The 25,310-nt window shown below is 55.9% G+C and overlaps 1 protein-coding gene across 9 annotated transcripts in view; it reads right to left on the minus strand.

The window, feature by feature from the left end:
• The window catches only part of ATP9B (ATPase phospholipid transporting 9B (putative)), a 217,169-nt gene that overhangs the window by 47,490 nt on the left and 144,369 nt on the right, over positions 1-25,310 (minus strand). For all 9 annotated transcript variants that reach the window (XR_009345865.1, XR_009345864.1, XM_059139646.1 and 6 more), the window contains 3 exons: positions 17,427-17,569; positions 4,604-4,716; positions 1,761-2,009 (listed from right to left, as the gene is read on the minus strand). Coding sequence is in view for 7 of the 9 variants with exons in the window: in XM_059139646.1 (XP_058995629.1) it covers positions 1,761-2,009; positions 4,604-4,716; positions 17,427-17,569 (505 nt within the window). In the remaining 2 variants the exon portion in view is untranslated. The remainder of the gene's footprint in view (positions 1-1,760; positions 2,010-4,603; positions 4,717-17,426; positions 17,570-25,310) is intronic.

Below are 25,310 nucleotides of genomic sequence, written 5' to 3' on the forward strand. Positions count from 1 at the left end.
ACCAAGCATTAGGAACAGAAAATGGCAAATACACAAGAAAGACAAGAAAAGACTGACAAGAGCCGTCAGTCCCCCTGCTGGACGGACAGGGTGAGGGGTGCCGGTGTCCGCTGTGGCTCCCAGGAGACCGCAGACACAGACAGAGGGCGCCTCTGGGAACAAAACACGCCACAATCGTCCCAAGGAGCTTTCAAGGAGCAGGGAGGTCCTGAGGACAGGTGTGCCTGGCGGCAGGGAAGCGGTACACGAGCCCTGGCAAGCCACAGCCACGATACACGTCTATGCAGTCCTCCCGGCCGAGGGGCCTGAGCAGGCTCCAGCTTTTACTCACAGGACGCCTCTCCTAACACTGGAAACTCACAGGTTTGTCTTCTGAGCTCTTCCTTAGTATCACCGAGCACGACAGTGACGCTCCTGCCCGCGCCCAGACTCTGCGGCGCACGTGACACCCCAGTATCTCAGCACTCCTGGCTTCACGCTGCGGCTCCCAGCAGCGGCGCAAGGCCCCAGCCCTCGGGACTCCCTGACGCGGACATCCCAGGGGAAAGTGGCACCTGTCCCTTGCCGTGATGTCACGAGAGAGGAGCGACCTCGCTCTTCCCACCGGGCTCCTCTCTTTAATAAAACGTTACATCTGATTTTCCTCCTTAAACCCTGACTTTTGGGGGTTATTATGGGATTAATTCCACGAGGAAGAAGCTTGTTTGCTTCCGTTGCTTCCACGGCTGTCGGTCTGATTACAGAATCAGCTCAGTAACCTTGACTACGAGAGAGTGCACAAGAAAACGGTGTTTAAAATACACTGCCTGAACGGGAGCCGGGCAAATTAACAATGGCTTTTATCAAAAGTCAACGAATGGGGGCGCCTAGGTGGCTCAGGCGGTTAAGCATCTGCCTTCAGCTCGGGTCGTGATTCCAAGGGCCTGGAATCGAGTCCCTGCTCAGCGGAGAGCCTGCTTCTCCCTCTCTTTCTGCCTCTCCCCCTGCTTGTGTGCTGACAAAAATAAATAAAATCTTCAAAAAAATAAAAATAAAAAATGAAAGTAAAAAAATGTAAGGTCAGAAATGACTAACCTGCTACATTTAAGATTTTACGGTTTCTGTCTTCTATAGATTTTTGAAATGATTTATATCCCAATTCTCTCTTTCTTTTTTAAAAAGATTTTATTTATTTGACAGACAGAGATCACAAGCAGACAGAGAGGCAGGCAGAGAGAGAGAAGGAAGCAGGCTCCCCGCTGAGCAGAGAGCCCGATGCGGGACTCGATCCCAGGACCCTGAGATCATGACCTGAGCCCAAGGCAGAGGTTTTAACCCACTGAGCCCCCCAACTCATATTTATTTTGAAATAAATATGCTGTAGCTAAATTCTGGCAAAAACCCCAAACAAAACCACCCGTGAATTTCACAGGCCAGCCTCGCGATTCGCGTGGAGCTGAGGTGAGGGGACGATGAGGGCACAGCGCGGGCTCCAGCAGCGTCATTCGGACCTGACTTGGTCACAAATCCGTTTATGACATCGCTCAAGCTCTGATTTTTCTCCTCTGTTTCCCAGGAACTCACTCTCTGGACTTTCTGGGATATGCAGACACAGCAGGCCCAAATGCACGGATCCCAAAGAGCCTGAGGCCTTCCGGGCTGGAGCTCAGGCCCCATCCGGAGCGGCAACAAAGCTCCCCTCACACTCACCCTCCCAGAAGGAAATCTCGTGCCTCGTTCGCAGTTTGGTTTCTGAGATTCTCTGAAAGGCCCCGACTGACCTCGTCAGGGCTGGCGGCCTGGTAGGTGCGGTTCCCGTCGCTGAAGTCCTGGTCCGCCTCCGCGTCCTCGGCCTCCGTGGGCGCACCGGCTCGAGGCTCGTACACGGGGGTCACGTTGTGGCACAGAGCGATGGCCTTCACGGCTTCGTGGACTCGGCTGCTGACGCTTTTCCTCACTTTGGGAGGGGTGGATTGGGCTTTTCTGGGGGGTGTCGTGCTGCCAGCTTGTCCGCCGGCCGGAGGCTGCATCTGAGGAAATACAGAATGTACAGAAGGGACAATACGGCTGCCACTCGGGTTACGAGCACGTGTCCGCGTGGCAGGAGGCGGGCAGCTCTCCCGGAGGCGTGGCTCACACCCGTGGCCTCGTGGCGCTGACGTTGTCCTGCCGCCTGCGCGCGATGCCTCCCGGGTGTCCCCTCCCCAAACCGGCCGCCGCAGTCCTGACGGTCGTGGCGCTTTTCTCTACCCCTGCTGAGCCCTCAAGGAGCCCTGCCTGTCGTCCTGGGAAGGACGCACCAGAGCCGCACACTGCCCCCGCCTCCGGGCTGCGCCAAAGCAGACGCAGCTGAGGGCAGGAAAGCACTTGGCACATCCCGCTCACGCAGTGACTGAGTCCACCCGCGGCGGCCTCCGAGTCCAAGCCCAGCTCTGGGCAGAACGATGAGCGCCACACGCTGGGCCGAGGCAGCCCCCACAGCCGGACTCCACGTCCCGCGCGCCCTGTGTCTGTCCAGCCGCCACCTCCACGCCGCAGAGGGACAGACACGCCTCGGCTCCCTTGCTCCCGAGCAGGCGAGACTCGCTTCTGGACGGGGGGCAGCGGGGCCGCCGAGCCGTGACTGGCGGCGGCCGGATGACAGCGCTGTCTCACGGCGGGGGCCCGTCGCCACGGTCCCCAGCCAGCATGCCGCCCGTGCTCGCCTCCCCTTACAGCGGCACGGCATGGCTGGCGCCGCAGAGGGCTTCAGTCATGGTTACTGGCAGCCGTGTGACTTAATTCCGCATACTCCTGCTGCTGCAGAGACACCCTCCGTCCCCACATGCCTCCAGTGTGGACGTATCATCAGATCTGGGAGATGTGTGTCACGCTGCAGAGGACCTGGTAGACGATTATCATCTTAATCAAAAGACAGAATCCCAGGAATAAAATCAATCTTCCAAAAAGTACTATCTAACCAGCCAACCAACAAGTAGTTTAGAAAAAAAGATTTTTAAAAAAATCTTCCTCCATGGAAACAAGCATCAAGTATTCGCTGTTTTTATACAGTGACTTATCCTTTCTGCTTTCATTTCTCTAGTAAAATAGCTTATTGGGAACTATTGAAATATTCACGGATAATGTAAATTTATTTCTTTAAAAACAGATTTTACCTGGTACTGTCTCGACCTTGACCCAGATCACCAGGAGGTAAGTCTTACTCCTTCTGTTGACAAACGTTCTAGAGTACAGAGGACCCTGCACTGAACTCAGTGACATCCAACTTAAGAAAGGGCTTGGTTCTCAGTGTATGTGTGCGCGTACGTGTGCCTGTGTACGTGATCATCACATACGATGAACATATCCGTTAGACAGTTTTCATTTGACAGCGTCTTGGAAAGTAAAGTATACGCCATCCTGGGAAGCATTCCAGAAGAGAAGGTCCGCACAAGCTGACCGCGAGGCAGCCTACACTGAGTTTGGTCAGAGCAGAAACTGCTCAGGGCGTGTGTGGCTCAGCCCCAGCTGTGAAAGTCAAGTCAGAAGGACGACATGAATGCACAGGGCCTACAGCCTCTGTGGGCACCGCCGCCAGACGGCCCATGGAGCCTCGGGCAGCCGTGGTCCACGCACAGCAAGTCCCTGTCCCCAGGGGGCGGGCAAGCTGTGTGTCTGTGCCTGAGCTACACTAGCCTGTTATGACCAGGGTGACCAAACCCCACAAGAGGCCAGTAGAGAGGCAGAGAAGCAGCCCAGGAAAGTGTCAGCTGGCCCTGGATTCAAACCACAGCCTTGTGCACAAGCATCTCAGAGGCCCTGGGGTCGTGAGGTTTGGTTACATCATTGGTGGATTTAGATGAGTGCAATGCGGACGCTCCCTGGGAACAGTCTACGGGACTGGCGTGGCCTCAGATGAACTCTGCCCGTGGCCTGCATCTGCCGGCTCCACGTCCCGTCACCGGGGGCACACACGGCGCCTTGGGCCCCACGTCAGGACGGTCCCGGGCCACAGATGGACTTGCAGAGCACACGCCTACGAAACCTCCAGCAAACACTGTGGCTACGAGGCCGTGTATCTCCTGCACCTCAGAGAGCTGCCAACATACTTGCAGGTGAAACACTGGACGTCGGAGTTCCACTTCACGATGACAGAGGAGAAGCAGAGGCCCCGGGGGCGTCAGGGCTGCTGTGCACAGGCAGCCGCTGAGGCCGAATGACAGCGACACTACAGCTCAGGACACTGTGTGTCCACGTCCATTTCTCGAAGAGGCAGAAAAATATGAGAAAGTCTTACTAATTACAAAGAAACACCGAGGGACTGGTAAGAAGCCTGTGATGCGGCATTCTGCTTAGCGGTCTTGACAATCCTTCCTGCAGCGAGGGATTTGTTCCCACTATTTCACTAAGAAAATGATCTAATATGAATAAATGGTTTAAGGTCATTATACTTTTTTATTATTTTATAGAACAGAAATGCTTACTTAAAATTGGCCCCCAAACTGTCTCCTGATTTATAAATGAGAACTGAGTGTTTTAGGACAAAGACGTTGGATGATTTCGAGATTAGCGGATGCGACAGGCTCAGGGCGGCTCCCCGAGCCTGGCCCTCCTGCAGGCGGCCCCCCAGCGCCAACGGGCTCACCTGTGTGTATGGGTTCCTGAGGTGGCTCTGGATCTCGTCCATCGTGTCCGCTCCGTAGGACACGGTCCCCAAATGCAGCCGCTTAAACACCATCTCGTTCTGGGTGAGGGTTCCTGCGACAAAGACCAGGCACAGAGGAAGGTCATCCGTGGGACCAGGACACCCCTGTCGTGTGATGGACATTCACGGGCCGACGCTCTCAGACCTGAGCGCCCCTCGGCAGTGGGAACGCTCTGCTCTGTAGTTCCGGCTGCCAGCAATGTCCTTCCCCGTGGAGGACACGCGTCCCGCCCAGATCCCTCGGAAAAGCGGGTGATCACGTGGAGGGTCTGGCTTCCTGAGGGAAGGGCTGCTCTGCCTTTCAGTTCACATGTGCTGTTTGCTGCGGATATTACTTGTGCCTGTTCTGAGACAGGCGAGAAACCGGGAAAGAGTCACTATCTTTGTCATTACAGTGTAAGACATCAATCAGTCCCAAATTCGTGTGCCTACCAGTTTTTAAAAAAACCCACTTTTGACAAATTACTTTCATTGGACAGAAATGGAAGCATCAAACCCTTAGCCCCCGTGTGCATCACGTGGAGCCACGGGAAGGTCAGTGAGCAGAAGGGCACTTCGTCGTGCCCTGGGCTCCCACAGGGGGGCTGCCTGGTGGGGGGGCTCCCTCCTGGGGAGGGCCAGGCCGCGGGGGCCGGCACACGGGCGTGTGAGCACGGGGAAGGCCTCCATGCCTGCGTGTGAGGAACGTGGTACTGGGAGGAGCACACACAGGTCAACGTTCTGGGGACCTTGGGTCGGCCAAACACAGTGAAGTAGCACCGTGAAAGGCAAGGAGAGGCTAACGTTATTTCAAAACCGGTGAATCATCATTAAAAGTGACACACAGACTCACCATGTTACACACCTTCATGACCCTGAAAGCCCCGAACACTGTGACGTGTGTCACTTGACGCAACAACACAGGAGGAGCTCTGTTTACCGCGTCCGCGAGGAGGAAAGCCACCCGCGGCCGCGTGAACAGCTGCGCATCTGCGGGTCGGGGGCGGGTGGTGACCCTGGGCTCTGCCGAGCTTCCCTCACAGCAGACAGAAGGACCCGGACGGACCCAGTCCCCAACATGGGCACGAGCATATCCGCAGCCCGTCGGAAGCTGGGCCTTCCGCCCGGCCACAAGACACCTGTAAATATCAACGAGCTTGTTTTCTTCGGGGCACACGGCATGGGAGACCTCGTGCGAAGCGTCGTCACATCTACGGTGACTCCACACACGGTAGTGTCCAGAACAGAACAGCGCATCGGCCTCGGAGCCCTGCCACGACGCCGAGGCTACTCTGATAGAAAGGAAACCCGTCTTTCATGCTGCTGCTCCGGAGGCTCAAACCTTCTTACGAGAACGGACACGGTACGTATACCCGGGTCTCGTGAATCTCAGAGAGCAGCAGCTCTTCTCAGGGATGCTTCTCAGTTTTATAAATTTTGTTTTTTGCAGAATTCTATTTAGCCCTTTTAGTACCTCAATTAAATGGCACCTGAGTTTCCTGAAATCAAAATTATGTAGGAAGTACAATTTCAAAGGGTTTTCTGGTTATGTCATCCTCATGAAGTAATTAATTAAAATACTACGTTATATTAAAGAATGTTATTAAAAATAATTCAACCGGGGCACCTGGGTGGCTCAGTGGGTGAAGCCTCTGCCTTCAGCTCAGGTCATGGGATCAGGCCCCGCATCGGGCTCTCTGCTCAGCGGGGAGCCTGCTTCCTCCTCTCTCTCTGCCTGCCTCTCTGCCTATGTGTGATCTCTCCGTCAATAATAAATAAAATCTTAAAAAAAAAATAATTCAACCTCCAAATGAAGTAAGGAAGATCTAGAAATTATTCACACCAAAGATTTGAAATGAACATGGTAGTTCTGTTATCAAAAGATACTGTACGTTAATTCCTGTTAGAACAAGCCCCAAGCTCACCTGTTAAGTCTGCCCAAATGAACAGTTCCCTGAAAAATCATTTAACATATTATTATAAAAAAAATTTTACTTCTTAGATTCACATAAAGAACTTCCTGTAGACACTTTCCTCTGATGCACACTAAACCTGCAGCTTCTAATTTACGGTGGGCTGTGGTAATGGGCAGTTTATAAATATGACTATGATAACAGTATTTCTTTCAACCTTTTTATTACCAACAATTTTACACGTGTGTCAAAAATAAGAATACTACACGTGCACAGTTCCTACCAAGAATAAACTGTTACTTCCTCCGTTCGTAAAGCACAGGGTACAAGTGACAGAGGACCCCAAGGAAAGGGCCCCTGCCCCACTCGCCAGCTCACACTGCGGGATGGTGGGCACAGCACCGGGCATGCGCCCAGCTCCCTCTGGGCAAGCACCCGCCGTGTCACAGCTCTGCTCCTATGCCTGGACGGATGCCTCGCACATTTCTCTTCTGGGAAACTGGGCAAGACTGACGTGCACCGTCCGTTTCAGGTGCATGTGGCAGCGGTCTGCTCTTGCCAGGTTACGGCGCGCTCCCCGGGACAAGCGTCTGCCCGTGCCGCCCACGCGTCACTGCAGTATGACCGGCCACACTCCCCACGCTGGACTTTGCACCCCAGGACTCCCTCCCTTTATAACCGAAGGTTCGCAGCTCTGCATCCTGTTCCGTCTTGCCTTCCCCGACCCCTCCCCCCGGCAAGCACCCGTTTGTTCTCTGTGTCTGTCCCCCATGTTTGGTGGTCATTTAGATTCCGGACTCATTTCACCGAGCACTGTGCCCTCCAGGTCCTTCCTTGTCACAAATGGCAAGATTCCGTCTCAACGGCCGAGCGGCGCGTGTCTACCAGCTCTCTGGCACGCACTCCTCTCCGGACGCTGGCTGGCGCCGCTTCCACATCTTGGCTACTGTACACGAGGCTGCTGCGAATGCAGGTGTGGTGCATACTTTTGTGACCGAGTGTTCGTTGTCTTTGGATAAACACCCAGAAGTGCAAGTGCTGGGTCACACAAGTGCTGTGTGGACCCTGGGGACCCCACTTCCAGCGTCTCGAGGACCCTTCACGCTGCTCCCCACAGCGGTCGCACCCATCTGCGCTCCCACCTGCGGCGCACGAGGCTGCCCCTTCCTCTGCGCCCTCGCCTACGCCTGCCGCTCCCGTGCTGGTGAACGAGCCACTGGGGCCAGTCTGAGGAGACGCGCAACCGAAGTTCGATTTGCGTCTCTCGTGATCAACAACGCGTTTGTTGATTTTTTCACGCGTTTGTAGGTGATCTAACAAGTTTTGTTTGGAAAAATGTCTTTTCAGATCCTCCACCAATTTTTAAGTGTTTGATACTAAGTTGTCTAAGTTCCACCCATGTGTTTGGATGTTGACCCGTCACAGGACGGATGGTTTGAAAGCATCTTCTCCCGTTGGATACGCTGCTTCTTCGTTTTGTTGGTGGGTCCCTGCTGCGCAGAGGCTTTTTGGTCTGATGAAATCCCATCTGTTTGCTTCTCAGCCCCTCCCAGGGGAGACAGATGCAAATAGATGTCGCGAAGGCCGATGTCAAAGAGTTTTCGTCTTGAACTTCTACGGTTTCTGTCTTCGGTTCCCGTCTTCGGTTCCCTGCCTATCTTGTGTGCTGTGAGACAAAGGTCCACTCATTCCTCTGCACGCAGCTGTCCAGTGCTCCAAGCACCAAGTACTGAGGAGACGGTCTACTCTTCCCCTGTCCTACATTAGCTGCCCATTTAAGTGCGGGGTTTTCTCCTGGGCTCTTGATTCTGCCCCACTGGTCTGTGGGCTTGCTGTGCTGGGGCCATAGTTAGGGTTCTCTGGCTCCGCAGAACTTCTAGGGTCTGAGGCATCACCGTTCCCAGAGGTTGTAGCGCCCAGCTCTGCCCACTCTCTTCCTCCGGGAGCGTTGTTCTACCCTGTGGACGCACAGGCTCAGCCTCCCCTTCTGCCCTGTGGCCCACACGCCTCCTGACCAGCAGCACCTGCCCCTGCGGGAGTGCCACGTGAGTGGGTTAAGCCTCTGCCTTCGGCTCAGGTCATGATCCCAGGGTCCTGGGATAGAGCCCCGTGTCGGGCTCTCTGCTCAGTGGGGAGCCTGCTTCCCTCACCTCTCTGCCTACTCTGTCAAATAAATGAATAAAAATCCTTTAAAAAAAAAAAATCCAAAAAACAATGAATTCTGGAACACTGAGAAAATAAAGTTATAAAAAGAAATCCAAATGCCCAAGTCGCAGCCCCTCATCCCCTGGACCGGAGTGCCCGACGGGCATGGCCACCTCCTGCTGTGAAACACCGAGCGAGGCTGGCAGGGGCGTCCACAGGAGGAGGTGGGTGGCTTTAACCCACATCCCGCAGCTGCACCAGTGTCGCACGCAGTGGACCACCGAGCCCCCGAGGGAGCCTGTTGGGTCGCCTTCCCGAAGACAAACGAACGGGCGCGTGCACGGGGCTCTCCTCTGTGCTTCATGCACATGCAGACCCCGTCAGGCCGTCGACCTCTGCTGCCCGCCTGCAAGACCGGAGGTGACTCTGGAAGGTTCGCATGCTCCCATACGGCATCAAGTACAGCACCGACTGATGGTGTTTTATCAAAATATGCCTCGGCAGCTGATTCAGCCGCTGAACACGGCTGCCCGTGTGCCTCTGGGCTCTGCAGACACTCCGTGCCCTGGCAAGGCCGCCTCTTCCCGTGCTGGCGGTCAGGGCCAGCGCCCACTGACCCAGCACGGCTGGAGGGCGGCGTCAGGCCCATGGGAGAGGGCTCGCTTCAGCGCGTGCTGCTCCCGGATTCCTGGGAACCGACACTGACGTTCCCAAACGCAATACTCCATGCAGGCGGCAAGTACTTTCCAAAACCAAAGGCACGTCGGGACCACTGCTTCGTCCCCAGCCTCCAGACAGCGAATCCGGAGCTGCGGGCTGACGGCTGCTCTGACACGCGGCTTCAGCTCCTGCCCTCCGTCTGCCTGGTGACGGCGTCTGCAGTTTTGAGATGAAAACTCCACCTCCGCCGCTCCGTTTGCTTCCTGCTGCCGTCGAAGAGCTCGCCACAGTGGCGCCGAGAGCCCTCGGAACCAAGGGAGGCCACAGAGCCGTCGCAGACACACGCAGGCACACGCTCACACGGTGAATGCACTGCCCCATTTAACAATTCGGTTGAAAATAATGGAAAGTAACTTAAATCCAAACCCTAACTGCTCCTTCCGGTTATGCTCACATTTATTTACTTTTTATTACTTGGGGTTTTGTTTATAAAGCTTTATACTGAGGTAGATACCTCAAAGTTCTTCATTCTGGTGCTTAATGGAGCCAAAGAGAACGAAACAGAAAACACACTTAGAGGGGCTTCTGAAAACTCAGCAGTTTAAAAAAACGATCATTTTCGGTCTTACATTTAGATCTGTGATCCATCTGGAGCCGGTTCTCTGCTGTGGCCTGAGGCAGGGGTTCCCCTTCGTTCTTCTGCACGTGGACATCCTGCTCTCGCTGCGTCCGTTAGAGAGGCTGGTCCTCCCCCAGTGAGTACAGCGGCTCCTTGCAGGAAACCAGTCGGCCGCGCGTGGCTTTAGTTCCTCCGAGCACACCGTCTTGGCGCCCTTGTTGGGTGCCTTGTCTGAGGGTCCAGATATGGACTGACGTCTGGACTCTGAAGGCCACCGTCTCGAGCTCGAGGTCTGTCCTCACGCCAGCACTGTCCTGTCTTGATTCCTGCGGCCTGGCAGCAGGTTCTGGGATGAAGAACTGTGGGGTCCTCCCATTTGGTCCTTTCCCAAGATCATTCACACCACTCTGGGGCCTTCTGCATCTCCACAGGAATTGTAGGATCAGCGAAGAAGGCTGCTGGGGTGTGGAGAGAGATTGTGTAGAGTCTATGGCCATCTTAACATTATTAATACTGATTTGATTTTTTGGTGCCGTTGTAAATGGAATTATGTTTACAATTCTACCTTCGGATAGTCTGTTGCTAGTGTTAGGAAATACAACTCATTTTGGTACACTCATCTTGCATCTTAAACCTTTCTAAATTCAGTTATCGATTCCAACCGATTTCTAGGGGACTCCTTAGGATATTCCGTACAAAGACTGTGTCGCACACAACTAGAGTCACACCCCTTTAGTGCGGACGCCTCTTCCTCTTGCCTACCCGCCCTGGCTAGAACCCTGCTCACGGCAGCACCGATCCTAACAGAGAAAAGGCAGAAACCAAATTAATGTCCTTCCATGGAGAGACGGATAAATGAAATGTGGTCTATCCGCACACGGGAGTATCGCCCTCAATAGAAGGCAGCGAAGGGGGCACCTAGGTGGCTCAGTTGGTTAAGTGACTGCCTTCGGTTCAGGTCATGATCCTGGAGTCCCGGGATCGAGTCCCACATCGGGCTTGCTGCTTAGCAGAAGTCTGCTTCTCCCACTGACTTCCTCTTCTCTCATGCTCTCTCTCATTGTCTCTCTCTGCCTCTCAAATAAATAAATATTAAAAAAAAAAAAAAAGAAGGCAGCGAGGTACTGAGACCCGCGACGATGCTGGCGAACCCGGAAAGTGTCCGTTGAGTGAACGAAGCCAGACACAGAAGGCGCCATGGCGTGTGCTTCCCCTCATGGGAGAAGTGAGCACAGGTGGACCTGTTGAGGCACGAGGTTGACCAGGGCCGAGCAAGGGCAGTGAAGCAAGGGAGCCGCTGCTGTGCACCAGGTGGCTTTGGGAGGGAGCTCCGGCTGCACTGACGGCGCTGCGGCGGCTGTGCCCAACGCTGGCACCCGCTTAGACGGCCGTCCGTCCGCCTCAAGTGCTGTGCCTGGCACCACCGTCCTAGTTGCTGAACATCACGTTTATGGAGGTTGTAACAGCCACGTTTCAACAAATGACGACCATTTCATCAAATAAACAGTGAAATTTCCGGCTCTCTTCTTGTGCACTTGCATCTGGCCAGGTTAAAGATACTGAAGCATGCGCGGGGACGCGCATTTACACATGGGCGCGTATCCCATCTTAAGGCACCTGGATGAGTCCTGGGAGCATCTTCTAAGTTTTAACGATGTTCGTCTTTCAGCAGACCCTGCAGAACGCAGAGCAGGAAAGTAAGGGCCAGTCTGAGACTCTCCACGCCGCTTGTACAGCATGGACGTCTAAGGTTAAACCAGTTACTGAAAGAGTCAGTAATGCAAAATTATTTTTCAAGCCTTAAACGATTTTCATGATTTCAAGCAGTTGACAGGCTGTTCAATTTTTGACATCTTAATGCAACAACCGTTAGTATGTCCCAAGTCGGAAGCTTCGTGAAGGGGATTGGCTAACGCGGGCGGGCAGACGCCACCAGAAGGCTTCCCGGCGACCTGGCCACTACGCATGCCAGGGACAGACATGAAAGGTCTTCGGACAAGAGGCGTGTTTGATTCCTACAGAAAGGAAATGCTGCGGCTCCTTAACAAAGCCGCTGTGGAGCACAGGGAGCAAAGCAGGCAGAGAGAGCTCAGTCTCTGACGAGAAAATCCCACAGGCACCCCTCTCAGGGTGGCAATGGAAGAGCCACAAACAGGCAGAGGCCATGGTGCTGGAGACGCAGTGGCCACGCTTTCCATGCACCATTCCCGGCAGGCGGCCGGCAGCGGCCCCCACGCTGTAGAAGCCCGGGCACCGAGGCCGCCGGGCCGTGAAGGGAACCCTGGCTGCGGCCAACCACCGACTCCCGTGTGGGGTTTGGGTGGGGACCTTCCCCAGGTGAGGGTCACGTGGGATCCACGGTGCTCCGAACACAAAGCCACTGGGGCTGTACAGGGAAGGAACGAGGAACGGAAACACAGCTGCGGAGCGTGCGAGGAGTCTTCCGCGTGTGGCCGTCGCTCAGTCTGGGGTCCCGCGCTCCACGTAAAGGAGGCTTTCTTAGAAGGCGGCGGTTCCCGGTGCGGGCGGCTGTTCAACCACTGCCTGTGTCCAGTGTCTCTGCCGGTGTGAACAGCCCAGCACAAGCCAAGCGTGTGTCCCGGTCAAGCGCCGCGGCAGCCCGACCCTGCAAGTGCGTCCGCACCCGAGGCCCGGCCGGCGTGCTCAGGCAGGAGTGGCTGCACCCACCCCATGCACAAGACCCCAGAGCCCGCCGCAGCTCGCCCCAGGAGAGCACATCCTGGTGCAGAGGGGGCGGCCTCAGGGGGCGGCCTCAGAGGCCGTCGCGACCCGGGAGCAAACAGCCCAGCAGAGCCCAGGAACGGGCATGACAGCCCCAGTGTGCGCCCTGAACATCCTGCTGCTTCCGGTGTGGTCTGGCACACTTTGAGTGTGAGAACATAAACATCCCCAACAAAGGAATGTGCGGCTCCTGCTACAGGTTGTGGACCAGCAGGCCCCTGCGACCAGCAGGCCCCCCCCCGCCCACCGGGAAAGACGGCCTGTGCCCGCACACCGGCGCGGTGCCTCCACGGTCCTGGTCAGCGTCCACCGCTCTGGGTTCCCGCAGCGGACAGATGTCTGCTCTTGTCGGGGGAACGACTCACGTCTCGCGCACTGCTGGCCACACACGTGTCACTACCGCGACGTCAATAATTTAGATCTTCCCGGAAACCTGCACCCAACAAACCTGATCACAGCACACTGCTCTCCTGTGCAGGAGAAGGGAACACTATGCCGGCACGCACACTTCATCTTCTCTCCTGCTGGGGCAAGCGCGAGGCAGCGTACTGGACGCTTCCTGGCAGCGAGCACACTGGCGGGGCAAAGCCCGGTCACCATCCCACCAAGGGCCACCACAGGGTTCTGTGAGCCGTGGAAGGCTTCCCCACCCGACGGCTCCCTCCTAACCGCTGTGGCAGGTGGTGTCTGCCCACGGTCTCCCGCCCCGCGTCCTCCCCCTCCACCCCACCCCCGGGCATATCCTCTGTGACGGGGAGCCCACCACGGAGAGCGCCGAATCCTGACCAACCGTGGAGAGGCACCCTGGGGGACAGCAGAGGACCCGATTCTTCATGTGACAAAAATAAGGAATAAAAGCAAGAGCACAGTTAGCGCAGTTCCTGGGATATGACGCTTCCCGGTGGGCCCCGGATCCGTGGCTGTACCGGGCCCCTCCTGGAGGAGGGCAGGTGAGCGCAAGTGTGGCCATCACAGCCTACTGTGCAGCGCCGGCCACACGGGCCTCCTGGACCACCCACGGCCGCTCGGGGACTCGAGGGTTTGCTCGAGGCCATACGCTGCTCAGAGGTAGGGGCTCAGCCTGGGCACGCTGGCGGCCTCCACCTGACTGTGCGAGAAGCTGGTTCTCAGAGAGTCGCTGGAGGACAACACTGAGTCCTACTATGTGCCTGCAGTGACGTGACAACTACGCAGCTCGTCCTCGAGGTCCTTCATCTGCGACTCGGTCAGTGTGCCTTTACAAGCCACCCCAGCAACGCTCCCTCCAGGGCACTCCTTGGGAGGCGGCAGCCGACCCGCAGACACGGTGCCCGCCGCCGCACAGCCCCAGGCCTAGGACACACAGGGCTGTCATGGTGCAGGGCGCACTGGGTGCACTTGGGAAGTGGCGTTCACCTTGAGATTTTACTGGGAAAGGTTTCGAATAAGTTCTAGGCCAAAAATCTTTAAAAATACTAAAAATGTTTAAGATTCCACCTGGCTCCAACACTAGGAAGTGGTGACAGGAGGTCCCTCCAATGACCTCTGGCACAAAAAGGCCTTTTGGAAAATGAAATGCGTAAGATTTTCTCTCACGTACATATTTTGTATTAATTTTCTGTAATTCTTTTTAAATCTCAGAAACCCAGATTATTTTTGCTTTGTTAAAACCGCAGAGTGAGACATGGGAAAATGGGCTTTTTACTTTATGACTCGGGGCAAAACCGCTCCCCTCCTCCCGGATGGAACTCAGAACTCGGAGACACGCGGAGGAGCTAGAGCACGACGACCCCATCACCACTCCAAGTGCAAAATGCAAAGGCAGCATCTCAGGAGCAATAACGTCCCGAGTCCTCCCTCTGTCACTGGCATCGCACACCGAGACACGGGGACCGGGCACAGACCTGTCCTCACGGGCACTGTGCGCTCGGCGATTTACGCCTCCTGTTCGCGAACTGACGTGAGAGCAGGCGTCACACGGGCGTGTTACGTGCAGACTTCAGTGGCCGTCTGGTGGCCGTGTGGTGCAGACAGGACGGGCGACGGCACCTGCTCGCAGACAAGCTGCGCAGCCCGAACGGGGGGCAGGAAGGCAGCACAGGGCTCTGAGGCGGGACGGCCCCAGACATTTTGGCTCCACATCAAACTGTGACGTCGTCACGAACCGTTCCGCGACTGACGTGTTGGACTGATAATCGCGTTTCTGATGTTACATTCCTGCGGGTCGCGTTGTCTGAGACGATGCCGTGAACATCCGTGTGTCGGTCTCCCGCTCGGACGCGCATGTGTCTCCTTGGGGACGGGAGGCGGGGAGGGGCCCCGTGGGCCGAGGCCGCCGGGGAACACTGCCAGTGACGGGGCCGACAAGGTCCTGGGCAGCGTGCGCCTCAGGCAGGACCTGTCCACGGGGGAGCTGCACGGAGATGCCATCCCGTCACTCAGCAAAGCCACAGGTCCTCAAACTGGAAGACGTGCGTTCGCACGGCCTCACACACGTTCCGCATGCACTTACGTCCAACGACATTTTGCTGCGACTCTAAACGGCGTTTTTGGAATTAAGTGGCCGCACGGTTGCTGCCGGGTGGAAACGCGGTTTAATCCTGACCCTGACTTCAGAGGCGTGACCAAGCCCCTGTGACCCGGGGCTCTCCTCAGGGCTCCTCTAGGCTTCAGAGCGAGCGCGCGCTCGTGTGCTCCCGGGCGCGGCGGGCTTGCTCGTGCTGCACGCCTCTGCTCGTCGCCCGCTGCTGGCGCCCGGTCCTGGCTGCTGCGCGGGGCCGGTGCAGCTGGGCTCCCGCGGCCTCCAGTGCCGCCCTCCCCAGACCCGCGTGCTGTGAGCGCCCCGATTCTCTGGGGTCGCCTGAGGAACTGTCTGGAGTTGGGGTTTGCTTCGCTCCAGCTTCTCCACAGAACAGACCCACCTGCCCCCAGAAATAACCCGCCTCTGTGGAGGCGCTTCTGCTCGTCGCCCGCGCCGTCAGACAGATTTTCTACGAATCTCTTCCTGTGGCTCGGTGAGGCTGTGAAGGGAGAAGCCTGAAGGCGTTTTCACAGTCCACCTGCCTGAGCCCGACCCCCCATTAATTTCAGACTTCTCCCGGCTCATCAGTATCCCCTCCCCACCTCGTAGGGACACGGACAGTCCCCAACGTGCCACGGTGACCGACCCCGACCACAACCAAATGCCGCTGGGGTGTCCGGCTGGCTCCGTTGGTGGAGCGCGTGACACCTGATCTCGGGGTTGTGGGTTCCAACCCCACATCAGCAATCGAGATTACATCAATGAAAATTTAAAAACTCACTTTAAATTAAAACACAAAACAAAACAAAACGCTACCAGCAACTGGGTACGGACTAAACTCTAGTTCATCACTTCATGGTGATGGCAGGTTCTGGGCAAAACCGCATCTTCGTGTGGGGCCCACTGTCCGTCCCTCAGGTGGCTTACATCCTCTCTCACGCTTCTGTCAGGTCCGATGATCCTCACGCGCGCGCTTCCCTCCCCTCACATCTATGCCCGCGTCTCACAGGCGCCCGCGCCACCGTGAGTGGGGCCGCTTCGGTTCGTTCTCCGTCTGCGAATACGTGCTTGTCGCGATTTCTTGTCGTACTGCAACGGTCAGAGTGAAAATGCGACAGTCTCGTTGGATTTCTCTGTTTCCTGACTGTGCGGACGCTTTTCTAGCACTTCGTTAAAAATAATGTTGGGGGCACCTGGGTGTCTCAGTGGGTTAAGCCGCTGCCTTCGGCTCAGGTCATGATCCCAGGGTCCTGGGATCGAGCCCCACATTGGGCTCTCTGCTCAGCGGGGAGCCTGCTTCCTCCTCTCTCTCTCTGCCTGCCTCTCTGCCTCCTTGTGATCTCTGCCTGTCAAATAAATAAATAAAATCTTTAAAAAAAAAGATAATGTCGAACTGCACGGAGACCTATCTCCTCCTGTCACACAACTCTCTCAGGTGTGGCTCACCACGCGTCACCAGCAAGTGCTCTTCCAGGCGCATCTGCTCAGCTGAGAGGGACGAGCAGCGCCACACCCCATGCTGAGTGGACACGGGGCTCGACCTCACGACCCTGCGATCATGACCTGAGCTGAAAGCAAGCATTGACACTCAACGGACCGAGTCACCCCAGTGCCCACGAATCAGCAGGCATTTAAGCCGCGGATGAAGCATTCAGGGAGGCTCTAGCCTGTTGCTAGGACGTTCACTGGTTTGGCTGAGGTTTTATTCAGCGTGTTACGGATTGACAAGGATTCACTGATGAAAAATGAAATAAAGACAAACAAAATTTGACGCACGGACCCGAGGGGGTGGCAGCAGTGAGGCTCTGGAGGCGAGTGTTACTGTGCAACACCGAACACACACACGTCTCGCTCCACCCCTGCACCGGCGCAGAGGCCTCGACCTGTAACACACAGGCAAGCGGCGTCTGCTCTCAGGAGCCGCCGCTAATCCAACAAGGGGGCGGCAGCCGAGAATGAAAGCGCACATGGGCGTCACTTACAGCTGTAAGAACCCAACATCCTGCGAACCCTGACGTCACCGTGGGGACCCGACGGCGGCGGTTCGCTGTGTGCCAGTGTCAGCCGTCAGGAGAACCCGCATCGGAATGACATCACTGCGTCGCTCCACACGCGCGTGTGCACACACGCACGCACGCGTCCCGGGGTGGCCTGCACGGGACACTGGCGAGTGCACACAAAGGCAGCGCGAGGCAGCCGCGGTACCTGTTTTATCCGTGAGCAAGTAGACCAGGCGCCCCAGCTCCTCGGGGATGGTGCTGGTCCGCACGACCGTGCCGGGGATGTTCTCATCCTTCATGATCATCCAGCCGTACGCGGCTTTGCCCATGTCCAAATTCACACGCAAACTGTTGAAGAAAACCCATCAGAGTCGTTAGTGGGGCCCAAACCCACGCGGCACGTCATGCTCTTGCGTTCCCTACGCACACGGTTATCTTTAGCCTCATGTGAACTAAGTAGGAAATCCCAGATTCCAGACTTTAAAATAATGGATTCGTTGACACTTACGCCAACAAACCTTCAAGGCCCCACAGCATGTCGTAAGCGATGGTACGCGGGCCCCTCCTGGTGCCCCAGCAGGGCATGTGGAGGCAAACTCCGGCGGATAGGGAGTGTGTGGGAGCGCCCCCGCTCACACGGGACAGATGGTGCGTGCGTGAGGGCATCCGGTGGCGTCCCCCTCGGAACAGGTACGGAATGCAGCACGGCCTTCCTCTGCTCGCTTCACGAGAACAGGACACGTCCCTGCGGCGGCCACACGGTGAGAGGAGGACTCGGCCCCTCGGAACGCCAGGCTTCCCGGCCAGGACAGGACCTCCCTGAGGCCTCAGACGGTGGCGTGGCCCACGCAGGGGCGCACTGGGGCACCGTGGCAGGAGGTGGGGGCAGAGCGCAGCGCAGAGCCCGGGTTCCACCGTCGGAGCGACACACGAACTGTACGAGGGGCTCCTCTGCAGACCCCGGGCACTGGCTGCTCCCACCTTCGTACGTAAGAGCTCCAGCTTGCCTCTTGCTCACAGTCAGACCTGAGGTCACTTCCGATTCTAGAAAAAAATCTGTGGCTAATTCGATTCTGTCAAGAGGACAGCAGATGTGCTATGTGGGGCACCTGCACGACAGGCGGAAGCTGCTGACAGTCAACCGTTTTGACCAAAATGGCCATTCGTACGGGTCCGCCCACCAGGAAACGCACGCTGGAGAGGAAACGCGGACGACTCCGAGTCAGGGGGAGAGTCGAGTCTGCAGGTGAGTCCCAGGAAGTCAACGAGTCACAGAGAGCTCCATCTTAGAGACCCTCAGAGCTCTGCTGTGAGAAAGAAGAGTTCCACCCGGCAAGCGCACGGACCTCGTAAACCAGCACCTCGCCGTGTCTTGGTTCCCGCCCCGGCCGGCCGCCACGCCATCACGGAGGACAGACGCAGCGGGACGGCACCGCGTGGAACACGGCAGCCGCTCGGCCTCGCGGGCGGCCTGGTTCCGGGCCAGCTGGGCCACCGGGCACAGTGGGGCGGGCCGGCTGTGAAGCCCGGGGCGAGCACGAGCACGAGGCACCGGGCTAGACTCTGCGGCGCGGCGCGCGCTCTCTGTGGGGCTGCGGTGAGGCGTCCAGAGCAGCCACGGGCTGAGAAGCCGGAGGCAAGTGGATCTGTGGAAGGGAAAAGAGCATCTCCCAGACTTGTCCGTGACTCAGGCGCTGCTGGCCAGGCAGCCCCCCTGAACCAGGGCAGGAAAGAGAGAGGCTTCATGGGCTGGGGCGGAGGCAGGCGGGCGGGTGCTCCCTGTGGGGCCGGCGCGGCTGGCTCTGCAGGCTCCGAGGCCAGCGCTGAGGAGGTACAGGGCTTTCTCCTGTGCACTCTGGTCACATTATTTGGGAAAACGTCAGCCTGCCTCCGCTACCCCAGGCACAAGGACCACCCTGGTCGGGTATGCGCAGGAAGTGTTCCCGAGCTCGTGGGGAGCCGCTGGGCCTGGAGCGGACCGAACACCCAAGCACTGCCGCCGGGTTCTGCCGAGGGGCTCTCCCCAACAGCGTGGGCACCGCTCAGGAACCAGCAGCAAGAACTTGCTTCACGAACTACTGTGTCACCAATAAGCGTCAGTGGAGTAGGCTCGGCAGACGGCACCTACCCTCGAGGCTGGTGAGCAAGAGAATGCGGATAGCCTTCAAGGAAGAACAGCAGCACAGGCGAGTTCTGTTTTTATAGTGAAAACAATCAAGGAAAACGTGTCTTCGATTAAGACTAATGCCACACAGGAAGCAGAAGCCTAGGTTTACACGCGTCCTGTATTTCGGTCAAGTGTTCGTACAACTTGCTTTTCAACGTTAAGAATCTCTAGAAGCTCAAACGTCAAATAGTAAGTTGACAGAGTAATTATAATTATCACCACTTCTGAGTAATGTTCTTATAGAATTTTAAAACTTAGACGTCTGGTCGATGAGTAAAGTACTTCCCGGTAACATGACTTAGGAACAAAACAACTTCAGGCCTGCCACTTCGAGAATTACAGACGTGGTTTACACGGTCACGGATACCAGTTATTTTCAGCTCACTTCATTGCTAACCAACCAGCGATGGTTTTGTCATCGAGAGAGCCATTCCGAAACAAGTGGAAAAGCCGTCTGCCTTTTCAGACCGTCAAGGGCACGAGAAGGCGACCGCGACCCGCACTGTCACACGAGGAAACCGAACCGGAGCCCCCGGACCCTGCAGACGGTCAGGAGCGTCGAGAAGGGGCGCCACGGCCGAGTGCGAGGCTGGCCGGGCAGCAGGCGCCTCGCGCGGGCTCGCTCCTGACCGAACGGTCCTGCCGGCCTTCCTTCGCTGCAGGGAGGTGTGTGAGGAACCGGACGAATGTGAGGCTGTGATGGGGCAGGACCCCCGTCAGGCCGTGTGCCGCCCGCTGCGCGTCGACTGTCCTGTGGGGGCTGCGAGGGTGGCGCTCGGGCCCCAGGCCTGCGGCGCTCCTCGGGGACACGGCCACCCAAAAGGGCCTGCGCGCACTCTGCCTGCCCAATGCTTGTGTTTGGGTCTTAATAGGAGCAAAAGTCATTTTAATGAGAAGTTCTACAAAAGTAATCAAAACTTTTTCCTGTAAACCGTCATCTATGGGAAATGGCATAGATGCCATTTTATCTGAATTTCCCCCAGAGTTTTCCTTCTGTGACATCCTGAACCTCTCTTTTGGGGTGCAGAGACCGACGTGGGGCCTGAACCTACGGCCCCGTGCGAGCGGAGACAGAGTTGGACGCCCACTGAGTAAGCCATCGGGCGCCCGTCCACCTCTTTCTGACACTCCGTGATGGCAGGGGACGGCACCCAGGTCCTTGCTGGCTGATCTCCCAACGCTGTGCACGCAGAGGGCGGCCGTCTCTCTGCGAGGAGCTCGGACCCCCGTCCCGGGCTTCACACCGTGGCCTACAGACGATCTTCCCTCAGACTCAGCACAAACCCCTCACAAGGACTGTACGACGGTGGGACATTCCCACCCCTCCCTCTTCCGGTGCCAAACCAAACCCAGCCAACAAGTGTACGGTTCCTTGGGGAGGAGGAGACGCCGCATCGCAGCGGTGCATGGCGGCAGCGTCCCGCACCCGAGCCGGACTGCAGAGACCCTCCGTGTCCCTCCGCCTGCCCCCTGCTGCCTCCCTCTCAGTAGCCCGCCCACTCAGCCTCCCCAGTTCTCCGATCCCTCTTTCCAGGCTCCATCGGGAAGCAGCATGGCCAACCCCATTTCACAGGGTTAGGGTAGGTATGAGTTATGCTGATTCTTGAACTCCACAGTTACTAGTTCTGTGATCTTGGACACATGGCACAGTGGATCTCTGAGCCTCAGACGCGGCACCTGTAAAGTGCCAACGATTGGCAAGGACCGTGGGGACTGGCACTAGTGCGTGAGGGCAGGTTCCCGAATCATGTCACCGGAGCAGATGATCCCTGGTCTCAACAGTCAGAGAAAGTTCTACATAAGAGACAGGCCCTGAGCTAAAACGGAGTGGACAGGGGTGCACCACTTGGGGAAGGCAGGTCATCAGCGAGGCCCCAGAGCTCAGCCGGTACAGACGGTCCCAGCGGAAGGAAGCAACATACACACCAAACACACCGAGAGTCCGTGGGGACTGCGACCCCCCCGGGCACACAAAGACACACAGAACGGACAGCCCTGGGTCCTAAGAAACAAAATCTGCTACGGTATGAGCATAGTTGAAACCGGTGTATGCAAAATTCGAGGTCACGTTATTAAGTCTCTGAACGGGCATGGGAGACTGGAGATCTGAAATAAAGCAGGAGAAGTGAAGTCCCAGACCAACCGAAGCAAAGAGGTCCCGGTGCAACATGGAGCCTCAGCTGCTGTGCAAGGCCAGCAGGTGCCGCGGGGCGCGCCAGGACCTGGGGCTCCCCAGAGGGCCCCGAGAACACGCCCTTGCTCTGAGCCCCACCCAGAGGGCCCCGAGAACATGCCCTTGCTCTGAGCTGCACTCAGGGAGACCCACCTTCTCGCCTTCCATTCAGGGCGATGTCAGCCCAACCCCTCAGCACCCCCCAATCAAGTATGAGCCACAGGGTTTCGGGGTGTGGCAACTTGGGGACTCAGGACCTCCCCCATCAGACTTGTTTCGGCGTTTCCCTGTGGGCGGGGGGTGAACGTGTGCGGGAGTGAGAGGACCGTACGTGCGTGCGCGTGCGCGTGCACTGACAGGCGAGACACTCCGTGTGGCAACAGTGTCCATGCATTCACGCGGCAGTGAGCCTACATTTTCTGTGAGTACGTGAAAGAGGTAAACGTTCCTAGTAGAGGACCAGCCCCTCCTTTAGTTCAAACACGTACCAATCACATGCAATTTGATACGCCTTAAAATTAAACGTAAAGGTAGGTAAGACGCCAAATCAAGCACATAGTAGATGAGTCAAAATATTAATAACAAAGTTAACTGGGCAAAGACAGACAGATGAAAAGGCTGAAGGCAGAAAATCGATGCTTTCAAGGCTGGCAAAGCTCAGCTCGGCTCTCCACCCAAAGGGGACAGTGACAGTGACCACAGTGGAAGCAGGGGAAGAGAGGAGGGCTGGAAGGAGGCGTCCCCCGATGCCCTCACAAAGGTGCCCCTGCAGACCTACCTCAGTCCGAGGACGGGCCATGGCACTGGGCCTCACGGGTCCAGGCTACGCGCCATGAGGCAGTGCTGGGTTCTGGGAGCGTCAGGGCACTTCTCAGGAGTTCTGAACCAGTTCAAATAGACTGTGTGATTACAGGGCATGAGCCTGAGGCTTCCAACACCGCCTGTGCGAGCAGGTGAGGAAGACGCGGCCGAGAAGACACGCCAGCAGAGTGGGCGGAGGGGACAGCCACGCAGGGCCCTGGGCTTCCTGCTGGAGCCGCACCCAATGGGTTGCTGGGCTCATCTGCTTTGCACCTGTTTTACACATCAACAAATTCGCCCTTTAACTTACGCATCGGTCAAGAACTGCATCTGTAGATCTTTCATGAACAAGTACTGCAGTCTGAGTGAAGGGCAAGCGACATCAATAGATTTGCAAACACGGACGAGCTGCTCTTTACGATGCAGAAAGAGGACACGAACTGCAACAAGATGAATGAAACAAGGCCAGAAGGACAAGGGCCTGCAGAGGGACTCCTGCCGCTGCGGCCGACCGCACAACTCTACCCACCTCCCCACCCCCCGAGGGAACAGAAGAGACCGCCCGAGGCCACAGCAAGCATGAGGCGTCCTCAAGGCAAGAACGCCAGCTCGCAGCCCCAGGTTCTAGAGCCCAAAGCCGAAGCCTCCACCTCCAGTACACACCAGCTCTCACAGGCAATGGTGAGGACAGTGTTTGGCTTTCTTGTAGCTTCTGACTCTGAAGTCGGTTTTAAACGCACAGAAGTAGCAAAACCAGGGGGGTTCCTGGGTGCTCCCCCAGCGGCAACACCTTTGGCCTGAAGCACTCTCTCCTGGCAGAGCTGATGTTACGGCACGATTTTGTCACACGCAGGGTTCACTCGGCCTCGGCCACGTTTTACACATACTCTTCTGCTTTCTGTGTTCCAAGGACAGGTTCGTGTCACGCCCTGTCACCATCACAATCAGATGGTTCCAAGAGGCTTGCACACTCCTCAGATTAAACCCCAATGGCAGCAGCAGCCCAAACCCCAAACCCTGGCAACCGCTGAATTGTCCATCATAATTTTCTAACTTCAAGAATGTCTTATAAATGCCCAAGTTGTTCTATGTATCAAACTTTATTCCTTTCTATTACGGGATAGTACTCATCATACAGACAGACCACAGTCTGTCTACATCACGTTATTTTAACGTCACCTACCGTCCCCCAGTTGGCCATTGCTACAGTTGTACACTGTTGTTAAAAGAAAGTCTGTGGCATTCTCAAGAATAAAGTTCATCACATTTGGGACCTGAAAATTCTACCTACCCCTGGAGAGTCCTGCTAGCAAAGCTAATCAGAAAGTTTCATTCCAATTTGTCTTTCTTTATGCAAAACTGCAAGACAGTTCTATGATCTTGGGTAATGGCAGGCTATCCTATCTGAACTAATGCTCCCACTGAAAACAGCAAGAAATACTGTATAAAATATTTTTCATATTTCCTCAAAGAAAGAACTGACTGGATAGTAAGGAATTTCCGGGTTGAACCCTCACCGGGTTCCATGAAGGTGAAGGAAGTGCCAGTCAGCAGGCTGACTTTTCTTTCAACAGGCTGTGTGTAGGGGCAAAAACAAAGACCGGACCATCAACAGGTGGAGGCCCAACACGAGGCCCTTCTTTCCACGGGAGGCAGGGCTGTGAGGGCGACACCGTCACCCTGAGGGGGAAGCCAGAAAGCGAAATACTTGTGCGTGCAGCTGGCAGCAGGCTCGTGTGATTCAGTGACTGGGACTCTCCGGTTTGGAGGAAGATGTTCTGAGGCAGGTGGTACCTCCAAGTACACTGCAGAGGCAAGTGTACAGTTTCCGGAGAAACAAAGCTCTCATCTTTGACCTCACATTACTCCTATAATTAGCTTTTCAAATATAATTACCAAAGAGAATTCCCACAAATAAACCAAAAACAAAAAACACAACAACAAACAGCACAGCACTCAGGGAAACAGTGTACTCGAGTGACAGCCAGAGGGAAAAACAAGAGAAAAGGACTGACAAAAGCAGCAGATCCCACACGAGACTGACACAGACTGCAAAACAAGGAAAGATACGGAAAACTAGAAAGATATTTGCAAGCAACAGGCAAACATAAAAATGAATAAATCAATGTGCTAAAGATACCAAACAGAATTTCCTGGACCAAAAAGTATCAGTAACGGAAATTAAGAACTCCACTGGTTTGACAGTGGCCTAGACACAGCCAAAGAGGAGATCAGCAACTTGGAAGTCGGGTCGCCGGAGAAGATGCAGAATGGGGAATGAGGACAGAAGGTGGAAAGTAGGGAAGAAAAGGAGAAACGAAGAGTGAACAAATCTCCCATTCACGTCCTCAAAAGAGAGGGGACAGATTAGTATATAAGGAGACAACAACCCTGTTTTCTGGGATAGGAAAGGAGTGATTCACAGACTTGAGCAATGCACCAAATCCTAAGCATTATATGAAAAGCAGCTTCCATCCCCACACAGTGTGTCTGAGCACAGAGCAACAACAAGGAGTAGGTCGGAAAGCCACTGCAGGGCGCAGGGCACCGAGGAGCAGAGGCCCATGGATGCCTGCCAGCAGAGGCTGCAGCCAGAAGGCAACATGGGGCATGTGGGTGGAACCGTTTCACAAAGGGAAGCCAAACAGAAATCTAGAGCGTTCCCAACAAAGCCAGAGACAACAAAACAATACATTTCTGACAGAAGGAAAGTCACTCTACATGAAAGGCCTGAAGTGTAGGAAGAAATGAAGAAATACACGACGCACTGAAATGCACAGGGAATGTGCAAAACAACAGTATCTTTGGGACTTGAGAACGACTCGGATTAAAGGACTTGACAAAAATGGCACAAGGTCAGAGGGGTGCCAGGAGGTAAACATTAAACATTACTCTGAGACAATGTGTACAGGAAGTGACTACCTGTGGGTCTGAGAGAGAATAATGCT

This window comes from Mustela lutreola, chromosome 11 (assembly GCF_030435805.1).
Source record: "Mustela lutreola isolate mMusLut2 chromosome 11, mMusLut2.pri, whole genome shotgun sequence".
Taxonomy (NCBI): Eukaryota; Metazoa; Chordata; class Mammalia; order Carnivora; family Mustelidae; genus Mustela; species Mustela lutreola.